Genomic DNA, 13,438 nt, shown 5'->3' on the forward strand with positions numbered 1-13,438 from the left:
GGTGTGTGTTTAACTACCATACTCTTCCCAAATGCTGAGTGCTAAAGCAGAGAAAGCAGTAGATACTGTAGTAGACTTATAACTGAACCCTCCACGTGCGTTGAAAAAGAATACAGTTTGTCACATACCCCATAGTCTATATTGAATGTTATGTAGCTACCATGTTCACCAATCATTCAAACTTTTGAACTCTTGAAAGACTCTTTAGTGTTACGCCATCAGACAGTTAACCAGGAATGCAATACAAACAAACAAACAAACAAACAAACAAACAAGTCTTTCACTTACGAACAAGGGTTAAGGGTTAAACATTTAGATTTAACGTTTGCATTGACACCACATGTTAATTGTAATGCTATACGCTCGTTCTCATTTAAATGTACACATTTTGTAACTTCCGTTACCGTTTGAAGTAAGACGTTCCTGACAGTAAGATTTGCTACATGTAAGGTTCCAAACTGTCGTTTTTATGACGACTTCAAACTTTTCTGGCTAGCTTTTAGAAACGACAGTTTGGCACCTTATATATGGCATATCTTAATATTAACGGAAGTTACAAAATGTGTACATTTAAATGAGAACAAGCGTATAGCTATAGCCATGAATAAGTTGTACCTGGAATGATTGGAAGAAGGAGTTGAAGTAGATGAAGACGAGTCTGGACGTGCCCTGTCCGCTCGGGTGTACCATGAACAGCACGTACGTGATCCCGAGGAGAGGCAGCAACACCACTGTAGCCTTCGCCGCCTTGATGCTTCAAAACAACAGAGAACAGTCCCTTCTTGAATTATTATTTTCAAAGGTCTGAAACGAAATTGGGCCCTGCAGTCATAAAAAAGCTGTTTATTCGAGGGCCTAAACGCACACGACTAACTCTCCCTCTCAAGAAATATATACCACTCAATAACTATGGCCACAGCATGTCCAGAGCACAAGATATCAAAACCGGAAGTTCCGCTTCAGTACCAAAACAGACCGCTAGGAGGCCCAACATCCAATCATTTCGAAGTCTTATCAAGACCTATCTACATACTAAATATCAAAACAATCCATCAATGTCTTCAGTAGTTATCGTGCGAACAGACACGATCCTCACAAAAACACAACAGGTCACTTCAACCAGCTCTAAATGGGTATCCCTAATGTCCAGACATGTGTGGGTATGCTGAGTCATCATTTCCTGCATGTCTACAACATTGGAGCACAGCCAAAGCAGATATCCAATTCTCCAAATATATCATTACACCACTTCCACCTAACATGTTGCAAATGAGTATCCGAAGGCCGAGACATGTGTGTACGTCATGATGATTCATGACTTTTGGCATGTCTACAACATCGGAGCAGAGCCAAACCAGTTATCCAATGCTCCAAATATCCTATCATACCATTTCCACCTTACAGCCTTACATCTACTCATAGTAATGTATCATTGCACATACATTCCCTACACGAAGTCCCAAGTAATTAATCAAGTGTTGGATAACCTATAGAAAGGGGCCTGCTGTACCTGTATCGCAGCCTATAGGAGGCGCGGCGTGGCGAGGCCGATCCTCCCGGACTGTTCGGGCTACAAGGGTGCACACAAACAGACGACACCAGTGCACAGTAAGTGGTACAGGAGGTTACAAGTACAGTCAGTTAAGCAGATATATCACTGAACAGCGCCTGTTTGCCACAAAACGTTGGGACGACTTTGAGAAATCGTTGCCAATTTTCCCTTGTGGTCACACTGACGTGCGACGCACGGGTAAGATACGTAACCTCTATAAACAAAATGGCCGCTCGGAACGGAATGTCACATTTTTAGTTTCAGCCCCAAGTTAAATAAAAGGTGACTTTCTTGTAATCGCCGTGCAGCCGACAAATTGGAGCCGATTGTCGCCTGTGGTGAGCCAGTTGGCGAATGTCTTTCCCAAGCAGTGGCAAGCAGGCGTGGACCAGTGAGATACCTGATTTAGAGTAGTAGAATATTTAGAACGTACATTAATCAAGAATACAATCTCCAAGCAGATGTAGAAAGACAAGCCGTAGCGCTTCTCTAGTCCCCCAGCTCCCAAGAGTAGCGGGCCTTTCTACTAGTCGAGCTTTATGAGAAACGTTACGATTGTATCTTCTACAATTCTGCTTGGAGAGAGATTACAATACAGTCTTTGCAAGCAAAAAAGACACGGCGAGCAGACATGATGAAAAGGATGCTGACAGATAGTATAGACCATAGACAGATAAGAACTTCTAAACACACAGTACGCGCAAGACCCGAAAGGGGGATCTTAACACCATGTCTTATTTGACGGGTAAATAATACGGATACACACGAAGTTGAAAAAAATGTGTGGACAATAACCAGAAGAAGGTTGTTTTAAAACAGCGTATCAATTTTTGCTACAAGGGTAAAGCCTCAGATCATTATGACCGTATGGATGAGGGTAAACTATTGGACAGACAAGCGGATGTTGAGCGCCCCACCTGTAGTGAGTGGCCTCCGAGCTCTCAGGGTTTGATCTCAGCTTCAGGACCAGTATTCTCACAACGTTACCGAGTATGATGAAGTTTACCTGCAGTAATTTGTACATAGTATTACGTGAATAGTTTCATCAGGTTAGTAAGTCACTGATTCACTGATTAATAAGACTCTTCGTATACAACCGAGTGTTTTAACCGAGTGTTTTTAAGTGTTAGTATTTAGACTAGAAAAGTTACTTGCTGTATTATTATATATTGTCTGTCCGTTCTTTCATGTTACATGTACTTGCAATTAGCCTACGGGCAAGAACTTGCAATAAACATATTATCATTATTATCAACCGACGTTTCATGACCGTCTGTCCCCTTTGTCAGAACAGTTCTGACTGGTTCGCTTTGCACTGCGGCCCCTAAAGGAATGTGTGTATATAAAACTTTGGTGACCGCATCTGTAAGCAGCTACACCTATACTATAGCAATGTGATCCAGTCTTAGGAAATAAATGGTCACCGAAACGTCGGCTGAATTAATACTTGGTTGTGTACAAAGAGTCTTTTTATTCAGAAATCTGTAAATAGAAACTGACAAGCAGACTTATTTTACCAAAATGATAGAAGCTATACTGCCATGGTTGACCGAATCTGAAGATTTTGAGTAAAGATAACACAACTAACCAGTAAGATGAGGATTATCGGTCCATGAAAGATGAAGTCGTAATAGTTTGACGCAGCCCAGCACCTGTAGAGACATGACACTGATAATCAGTGGGGTCACAGTAATTCCAATAAGCTTGTGTAATGTAAGTACTAAGTCAAGTAATGCTTTGGTCACAATTGCGCCGTTGCCCGAAGAGATAGACCCGGTCGGTCCCCGAAGCCACAAATTTGTCCCTGTGGACTGCCGGATACCGGGGGGGGGGGGATACCTCTCGGTGTTCTCACGAATAGCTTACGGCCCCTATTTGTTAACGGGTCCTCGGGTTGAGTTTAAAAAAAATCCCAGGGCTCGGTCGTGCCAAAAAGACACAGTAGCCGAAGGGTGTCCCACGAAGCAACGTAGAGGTCACGCCCCTTTTTTTAAAAATTGTAACCGTCTGTGTTAACTTCAAAATTGGCCAAGTAAATAGTACTTCCAGGTAAAAGGTTAGATAAAAGTCGGCTGACTGCAGAAGATTCGAGAATTATTCTCCATTGTTTCGCTTTGTGGTCATACTCTCACTGCTAGCTTTGTGGAAGACGCAAGAAGCAGTAAACAGAATAATCACTCACCCTTCATCCTGGATTAAGACCTTCACCAGCACCCACGCTATTATGATGGGAATGGGGACACCTAGAACAATGATGTAAGTCATCTTCATACATTTGTAGCTATTACTAAGCACAGTGATGGATCGGTTTGATGTATAATGCCAGGAGATCGTGGACCACTTCGAGTGCGTAGAGATAGCAGGGTCGTGTCTAGTGCGGCATTTATTGTGATGACTTTAACAAATAATTTTACTGGTTACTGTTAAAGTAGCAGACGTCTGATTGCATAATGCAGCAAGTGGCAGGATAGAGCTGGAGGGGCTGGTTACCTTCTATATATATATGAATGTGTTTGAGTAAGAAAACGGAGTTATTACTGAAGTAGCTAGTTTGTTAGACTAGACCATGAGAAAATGGAAATTATGTACTTGCTTGCAAATGTTACCTTTCTAGTTCCACTATAAGTTCTTTTACAATCACAGCAAAAAGTTAGCCACATAGACTTTATGTGCAATGAACTGGATTCGTGATATCGCTCCGAAGTTGCATTTCACAACGCAACTCGTTGTTAGATACATCTCCACAGTCTCCAATATCTTCAAGTTGCTGCTTACTTTTAAAAATGTATGAGCCTAGAGTTCTACCCTGCGCACCAGGAGACGTAATAATCGAAATCTTTTGACACCAACTCTACGAAATAAATGACTAACATTCCCAGTATATGTTAATAATTGATCAGAAACCACGGGGTACCAGTACATTTGGCTTGACACCTGTATGTCACAACACACAATCCCATTATTTCTGTTCCACAATAGCCATTTGTGGCCATTATCCAAGCGCCAAAAAGCGGTCCTGACATTATCCAGCAGCGTTAATGGACAGTACGTAGTCGATTTGAGTTCCAGACTGAAGCGATCTCATTAATTTTTAAATCTACCGTAGACATATGTATATATCATCATCTCATATCCGTATTACTCCGATGAGGTATACTAGATAAAGTTTGTCCAGTATTTCTTGTCCCTCACGACGGACACCAATGCAGACCCTGTGAGACCAGTGTCTCTTTCGATTATTATCAATGTACAGGTACAAAACCAAAAACATATTCATACAAAGTCCTTTTACCTGTGTTCGCGCGATGCTTTGCAACGTGTAAATTTAATTGACCAAAAACAAGCTGCCAACTTTTGAAACTTATTTTTGCACATTGGTGTTACACAGCAGTTTTAATGATCGTAACTATAGCTTTAGATTTAGATTTAGACCATGTTTCCGCTCCGTCTATTCTATCACCTTAAATGATAGTGTTTTCTATTTCGTGAATCCCTGATCTATAGTTTCAAAAACAATAAGCTCGATTTAGTAGAGGCAAATGCTTTTGTAACTTTAAGTTAATTAGTTGCACTGTCTTGATAAATTTTCCGAAAAGCCTGTTCGGACTTACATATATGTACACCATCCCTTTAAAACAACTATGTGGAGTATAGAGATGTAAATGTCCATGTGATTTATGCATATATGTATATATGATCATACATATAAACGTTAAGCTTCCTACAATAGCCAGGAATGGGTACGTCAGAATCACCCTCGTACTACCCTCATACTTACACCATCCCACCATGGCGTAGACCCACAGGTCGAACCTCTCTGTGTTGAACGCATGCGCGACCATGATGTGGAGGTACAGCCCTTCCACGAACATCCAGAAGAAGTTGGTGGAGGTGAAGTAGTTGTTCAAGGTCACCACTGCCCGGCAGTACCACTGTACGGTACAGAAAGGAAATGTTAGGTTAGGTTAGGTTAGGTTAGGTTAGGTTAGGTTAGACTACACCAAGTAATTTTTATGGATGACGTCCGCGCGCGCATTGATTTTGGTCTGTTCCCAGAAAAAAAAACAAGAAATTCCGCTTCCTGTAACTATGACCAAAGAGTTATGACAGTGCCGCAAATCAATGGGGTATGGAAAGAAACAGGACAGGACAACAACTACTGTTCAACTTCAACTGATTTATTCAAATTATTGCTGTTTTCATGATGAATAAAAGAATTGTTAGTTGTTACACTGTGTTCTCTCATTCAATTTGTGTTCTAACATGTGTCGTCGACTATCATATTTCAAATCTAGGCATCTTGTTTTTTCGGCCCTTCTTGTTTTTTTTTCGCGCTCTCGCATTAGATTTGGAGTCTCCGAAGGACGTCATCCATAAAAATTACTTGGTGTAGCCTTAGACAGTTTAAAGGAAACTCAAAGGTTAGTTTAGAGACTTTAAAGGAAACTCAAAGGTAAGTTTAGACAGTTTAAGGGAAACTCAAAGGTCAGGGTGGAAATCTTACTATACTATGCCAAATAGATCCCAAGAGTCAAATTTTCAACCGTATTTCACCAGTTCTTCGTGACAACTCCCGTATACGTAGCCGTTTCAAAATGGCGCCGTATGCGGGCACTTGGGTCTGGCCACCACCCCGTGACGTCATCACGGAGCTCGGGAGAGTCAGCCCGTGCCAAAACGCGAAGGTGGGAAGGGGATCTTTAGCTTTCTGAGCCTTTGTAGCCTACTGTCATTCCTTGGGACGTTTAAGAGCTTTTCTCTGGCTATCTTTATAGATGCTACAAGCCACACAATGATGGCGTAGAAAGCAAATGTTCAAAATCCCAAGTTTCTCGTTTGGGCGCAGGCCGGCTCTCCCTAATGACGTCACGGGGTCTTTGGGACGATTGTGATTCAGGTAATCATCAGATGATCTTCCCAATCAACCTTTGCTTGGGGAGTAAGGTAAGACGAGCTATAGTCAGCGGCCAAATCCAATGTAGACTTCGTGACTATCCCCGCGGAAGATATTGTCCCCAGAAGACTACATTACTTCCACCTGATCTACGTCGTATACTGGAGTCATGCACCCAATCATTGATCTGGATCTAAAAAAAGCACACAGGGAATTCGATGTTGCATGGGAAGATGAGCATGTTACGACAAGAATGGCAAAGGGCCTGCCCTGTTATGCAACATGCCGGCCATGTACAAGTAATTGCTTTGCCCTTTGATACTCCAGTGACTCATGAGGGGTAACGAATACCAGCACAATAGGTTGGACATCCTAGAGACAGCACCTTTTATCTATTTGTAAAGGAAAATTACTTGCCAACACTGCATGAAAACAAAGTTGAGTCGTTGCCATATTGTGAAATACCTTTGTCTTACAATTATGTTTCAGGAGGCATATTTTTTAGATGATAGATGTTGAAAAAGGACTAAAAAATCGAAAATCCCTGACCTCCTTCAAAATTTTTACTGAATTTCTTGTCTTATTTGTCGTTGTGGATTTTTAGCTAATTCTGTATGTGCATTTTCCTGCCTATGCAACCTAAATCCCGGGTCCAACAAACTTCCCCATCTTGCCAATCTCGGGTGACGCCTCACACATCCTGACACTCTACAATTCAAATGTTTGTGGATAACATATCAAGACAAACAAACAAACAAACAAACAAACAAGAAAACACACAGACCAAAAACATTACCTCCGTTAGGTAACTAGTACTGACACTTTTGCCCCGTACTGCCTTCACAGTCAGAGTGCCCTGGTGTTCCTAAGGATGAAGGACACACACCAAGACAAACAAACATGCAGACCAAAAACAATACCTCCGTTTTCACGGAGGTAACTATACTACTGACGCTTTTGTCCCGCACTGCCTCCACAGTCAGAGCCCCCTGGGTGATGAACCAGCTGGTGTTCCTGAGGATGAAGGTCGCCACCAGATTCCAGTGGATGTTGTTCCTCGTACAGCGGATGCTCCTAATCGAAAAAAAGGTTACATACTCATATGATCATACTTTCTTCAGGAAAGATATCAAACTGCACTCATAGTCCATAGAGCTCAACTGGCAGTAGCAGCCTAAACAGTTGACCTCCTTGTTCCAATAGGTTGCTGACTGGGACACCCCGGTTGACATCATCCGAAGGGCATCTCGGTTGGGGCTGAAAACGTCTTTCGGAAGGGGCGTGAAATCGGGGTCCTGTTCGAGGAGGTGCCTCGAACACGTTAAAGAGAAAGGGCAAGTAATCCCTCTGTAGAAATATATTACCCTTCTACTGGATCAGCAGGGAAACTTATGTTCACTACAAGGTGAACTACACAACAACAATACATTTGGACCAAAATGTCCATCAAAGACTGATTATTTGTACATGTACTAGTATTTTTGAGTTACCTAAAAGCACGATTGATTCTTGTTTGGCGGACCTATCGCACAGAGTGCTCAATATCTAGTAGGACCTGCATTGTAATGCATAACATCGTCCCAACTACTGCGACATGAGTGTGTTATACCGGCCTTCCATTTGGCACTTGATGAACCCTAACAAGAACTAGAGCTAGCATTAATGTACCGGTAATTCAGCAGCATACTGTTGCATTCATAATAAAAGTACCATAAAGTAACGATACCTTTGATATCTACTTTACAGACACCATAATGTTACATATGGATTTCTTGTTTGCATTTTTATCCTACTTTTATATGGTTAGTGTCATAGATGAAAAAGACTTCGATGAGTACGTATACCATTATGGACTATGAAAGCGTACATCTGCATATGCTTTCGAAAAGATGTCATATCTTACTCAACTAATTTGTCTTATCGACCACAAAGTACATATTACTCTATCGGTGTTCCTTGAGTGTCATTTTGGCTGCTTGCCCAATACTGCATTAAGAAATTTTGTGCCGCAGCGCACCGGGCCACCAAAGGGGAGATAATGAAAAGGGCAGACGTAAAAATGACACCGGCCATGTGTTTGTTATCATGTTGTAAACCGTGTTATCATACGAGCACAGGGGGAAGACTTTGATGTGCTCCAAACCCAGACTCTGCCTTGCATTTTCATCCGACTATGAAACGGAGGCATGTTAAATACTCCCTCCATCTAAAAAAAAAAGACATATTTCTTTCACAAGTCATTTTGATTACAAGAAATACTTCTGCTGGACTTTTTGTCTTAAATTTGATGCTTGTGTTTTAGTCCTTGTCCCATTTCTTCCACTCAAACTTGCTAAATATGGAATTGCAAAACACGAGCTTTTAAGTACGTGACCAAGTCGTCCTATGGGTGTCGTACATATCACTCAGAAGAACCAATGTGAAAGGATTACAACTATACTAGAATGTTTAGAGGGTGACATAGTGGATGTCTATGATAAGCTTCTAATTTACCGCCAGCGATGCAAACAATTAGATTTGCAACACGGCTAAACGTCACCGTATAAAAGGATAATCGATCTTGTCAAGGTCATTTTGCTGTTGTTTTTCACCTTATAATGTCTATTGGTACACAGGGCACCAAGTTTCCTTTCGGTTTCAGTAGCAGGTTACATTCTTACAGGGAGGGGCTGCTAACCCTTCTCTTTAAGGTGATCGAGTCACTTTCTCGAACACGGGATCCCCAGTTACCCTCCTTCCGAAAGACTGACCTCCAGCTTCCCACTTAATAACTAATTGAGACCTGGAGCTCAACTAGTTAAGCTATCTAACTTGCTCGAAACACCTTCTAGAAAACGGGACCCACAGCTACCTCCCTGCCGAAAGACTCCCAGGATTGAACCGGGGCCTCCTATTTATTCACTAATTAGAACCGGGAGCTCAGCTATGAGACTGTTACCAGTTGAGATAAGATCATTTCTGCTTGTTTTTATCAGACCCAAAACGTGTGTGTAAACCCGGCCATAGTCAAACTCCAGATCTGCGTCTGGACGCGCTTGTGGTATTGTTTAGATTGTGTGGGATAATCCTTTGCCAGTCTATTTATGGTTTTCGATATGGAGGCTATTATTTCGTAAAGACATTCCGTAACAATTGCCAGTATAATTTTTGCTATAAGGTTTCGATAAGCTTAGAAAATACCATTTGATGTGTCAGAGAACAATGTTCACGTTGACTTTTTTGTAGTGTTTCAGTGAAAATAAATAAAATATTATCATTTCAAAGAGCCGGGATGTTATCGACGGGCACTCAACACTCCTACGTACTCACTTCAGATAAGCGAACAGCGCGAAGGCGAAGACCAGACAGAGGAGGGAAAGAGCATGTCCGATGTCCTGCAGCAGTTTGGCGTTCTCCAGATGTTGTTCCCAGTGTCTCTGAAAGAAGAAGATGCAACCGTTAACTTTCAAATTCTGGTATAGCATTAGGTATTCTGCTACGGGCCTTTGGATATACTCTGTATCAATTCTTTTTTGTTTATCAACAGTCTGCGGTAAAATGAAATGATTTCATAATTGTTCATAATTGCTCCCATCGCTCATCACTATAAGACTAGCTAATGCAATTGTTTGTTCTCTCTTGCACTATTTTGTAATCCTTTGTGTGCAAATTGGTAATAATATACCAGAACATTCAACATTTTCGTGACAACGTGAAATCAACTTTAAACATCAATCTACGAAACTCAGTATTTTAGTAATTAAAGTCATTACCATTGTACCGTAGTAATGTGTAGGACCAAGGCAGCGAGGGTTATTAGACAACTTCAAAACAGGGTAGGTAGGGTTGATCTCTACACACCCAGCGGAGCCATAATGCATACACTTGACTGGACCTCAGCAGTGGGCGTTCATAAGAGGAGCAAAGCAGTTTGTACCTTTGTATCATATTTGTTGCTTCAGTATGTTTTGTTTATGGCTGATGAAATGTGATACTGTGAACAACAGAGGAAGACTTACACTACTGTCGTCTACACTGGAATTTTTGTTGACCGGACGACAGTGGCTGTAGTCAGCCTTCCTTGCCCAGGTGCCATTCAACTGGCAGAGCTTGGTTGCGTTTTCTGCAAACAAAATGTCTTTCAAGTTAGCCGCACGAACCTTTGTATGGTTCAAACCTGCATTACTTAAGAATAACTGTATCATTTATTCCCAGCCAAAAAACAATTCAATATAAAATGAAGACTGACGTCACTGTATTAACATGTCAATATACACCTATGTATCTATTTCATCTTTTGTTTGGTCTATAAGGTCTTTGATAGGAAAATACAGTCAGTTATGAATTGCAAAATAACCATACTAACACATACCACGACGGAAATTGATGGATTACTGCTATTAAGTATAAGACCGCTATCCAACTTTTTGACAAACATATCAAAGTTTACTACACCAGGGACTGCCTGAGGAGAAGTGGCGTTATGTAAACTAATGATGGCGTCTGTATTTTTTAGATAGGGCGCTCGGACTGCGTCCACTCTCATAAGGTTTACTACAGCAACACTTTATTGCATCGTTCTACAACCTACGTAAACATGTGTCTGACGTTGATTTGATTTGATCTGACGTTAAGATAGGACGTGGTCTTCTTCCCCTTCGGGGAACTATGGGTAAGTGTCGGCGTAGTTCAATAGCTTTTGTGTTAGGTGTAAGTAAAACGTTATCTGGTTGTGTGCAGGATTGCCATTAGCTAAACATACAATCATGACTTGGTACTCAAACAGATTAAGGGGGAGTCTAGCCGTCTGAGTTACATATTGAACCTAACCTCACTGACGCCATTGCGGTCGTTCTCCTTTAGCTATATATTTTTTAAAGCTTACTATTGGACGCCTCTGCGTAGACCGGTGCAATGGCCTAATAGGTAGGCTGTTCACCTTGCATACGGTAGGTCGTGAGTTCGATCCCCGGTGAAAGACTTTAAAAAGACTTTAAAAATGGTACATACTGCTTTCTCTGCTTTCACTCAGCATTTGGGAAAGTGTGAGGTAGTTAAGAGTCATTGCATGAGAAAACCAGGCAGAGGTCGGAAGATGGGGGACGGCCGAATCGGCTCTAGGAACGGGGGCCTTACCACTGGTGTCGTATGGAATGCCGCGCAGCTCGGTGAAACAGGACATGTGCACTACTCTCCCTGCCGGTGTTGGTGGCCAACACGTCAGACCGTCCCATGAGGAATTACACATCGAGCCTGGATAGACAGAATGGGGCACAGTATACAGTAAAGGGTTTTGCACTCACACGACTGTGACAGAAGCCTAGAATTGAGACATTTATGTCGCGCATGCGCACCCCTGCCGTACCGTCGCCAATGAAAAATCACAGGTCTAATAAAAGAGACATAAGGTACGGATAGTAACAACGGCAACAACAACAAAACGCTTCCCGGAAAAACGGCCACAACAACAAAACGCTTCCCGGAAAAGCATATCTTTGCATCTAATGATATAAGTCAAGTCAGGCATCAATAATGATAATAAACACATATAAATTATATTTCGATAGAGGCAGTACGCGATTGTCATGCTGTAGTTGATTAAGATTAAGACCGTACTCCTATAGATAAGGATATATATATAGGTGACTATGAAGTTGATACGCCAAATAGAAAATCATATCCAGTTGCTTGAGTAACTGTTATTTGGCGTATCGTATTACCTGGATGTCTAACTTTGATCGGCATATGGCGTAAATATTGTTTACCGAATTGGACGGTTAAACTCCGACGTTACCCTGCGGTGACGTAATCATGGCTATGCAAATGTGTAGGCCTGACTCAAGCAATTGACTTCATGTTGGTGGCTGCAGTGAATTCCCATGCAAACATTCTAGATACGTGCCAAATGATAAGCTCCAATTGTAATCTCCTCGCAATTCAGCCCCTGGCGGCGAACACAGTCGGCCCGCCCAATGATGATACTAATACTAATACTAATGATAATCATCAACTTACCCACAGAATCTGTGAGGACATCCGTGTGCTTATGGAGGCATAACAGCCTCTTGATTTCCCGCAGTGTGTACTGCCTGGTCCGTAAGGACTGCCCGTAACAGGTCCACACAGGCAACTGTGGACAGAAGATCAACATCATCAAATGATCATATTTGTAAATACGTGTATCACTTTATTTGAGTTTTTGTAAACCTAGTTCAGGCTAGTTGTATGTGTCCTTTTGCTAAACATTAGGCCATGCTGATTTAATTATATGGATGACATCCTCTGGGGACTCCAATATTTATGCGAGCGTGAGGACAAAAACATTTGGGCCCCGCAAAAAAGTCACCGTCATTATGAAATCTAAGGCGCTAGGCATCGGGAAGGTTTCACGACTGACAGAACTTACAGAACGTGGTATACCAAATGATATGTCCTTCATGTTTGTTCTGTCACATCTTCTTTCAAGCCTTTTCAAAATCAGGACGCTATATATAGTACGATGAAAAATAGGCATTTTATGACATTAGTATCCGTTTTCATATATTTCATTTGCTCATTATAGAGCTCCTTTGTATGATTTACAGTATAGTTGCCTTTTCAAACACGGACAAAAATTTTGATGCACGCGAAGATGTCATCCACATAATCAGGTCAGCATGGCCTTATTTGTGGTAAAGTTTTGGAGAATGTAATTCGACACCAAGGACACGTTTGGAGATTATAAATCGAGTTACTCCCCCCACTGCACGAAAAGCTCACGGATCATATCACATGAATATTGTATTTGGACCATCAAGGAAGAGCACACACCAAAGCCATAAACGCCGTTATTGGTGTCAGGAAGATATGTTCTCTATCATTTGTAATTTGGATTTCACCATATTTACGACGACATGTACACATTGAAGCTTGAAAATGACTTGAATTATTCACGAGGATTGTTACACCACATTTGTAGCTAATACCATAGCCAGCTGAGCCCTAAATAAAAGAAGAGCATACATGTGTAGGGC

The 13,438-nt window shown here is 41.6% G+C and overlaps 1 protein-coding gene across 1 annotated transcript in view; it reads right to left on the reverse strand.

The window, feature by feature from the left end:
* Window positions 1-13,438, reverse strand: part of LOC136447227 (corticotropin-releasing factor receptor 2-like) — an 86,207-nt gene that overhangs the window by 1,464 nt on the left and 71,305 nt on the right. The window contains exons 3-13 of the mRNA XM_066445945.1: window positions 12,441-12,555; window positions 11,562-11,678; window positions 10,445-10,548; window positions 9,756-9,862; window positions 7,400-7,520; window positions 5,331-5,484; window positions 3,735-3,795; window positions 3,141-3,204; window positions 2,470-2,558; window positions 1,511-1,570; window positions 616-754 (exon numbers count right to left, since the gene is read on the reverse strand). Coding sequence (XP_066302042.1) covers window positions 616-754; window positions 1,511-1,570; window positions 2,470-2,558; window positions 3,141-3,204; window positions 3,735-3,795; window positions 5,331-5,484; window positions 7,400-7,520; window positions 9,756-9,862; window positions 10,445-10,548; window positions 11,562-11,678; window positions 12,441-12,555 — 1,131 coding nt within the window. The remainder of the gene's footprint in view (window positions 1-615; window positions 755-1,510; window positions 1,571-2,469; window positions 2,559-3,140; window positions 3,205-3,734; window positions 3,796-5,330; window positions 5,485-7,399; window positions 7,521-9,755; window positions 9,863-10,444; window positions 10,549-11,561; window positions 11,679-12,440; window positions 12,556-13,438) is intronic.

This window comes from Branchiostoma lanceolatum, chromosome 13 (assembly GCF_035083965.1).
Source record: "Branchiostoma lanceolatum isolate klBraLanc5 chromosome 13, klBraLanc5.hap2, whole genome shotgun sequence".
Taxonomy (NCBI): domain Eukaryota; kingdom Metazoa; phylum Chordata; class Leptocardii; order Amphioxiformes; family Branchiostomatidae; genus Branchiostoma; species Branchiostoma lanceolatum.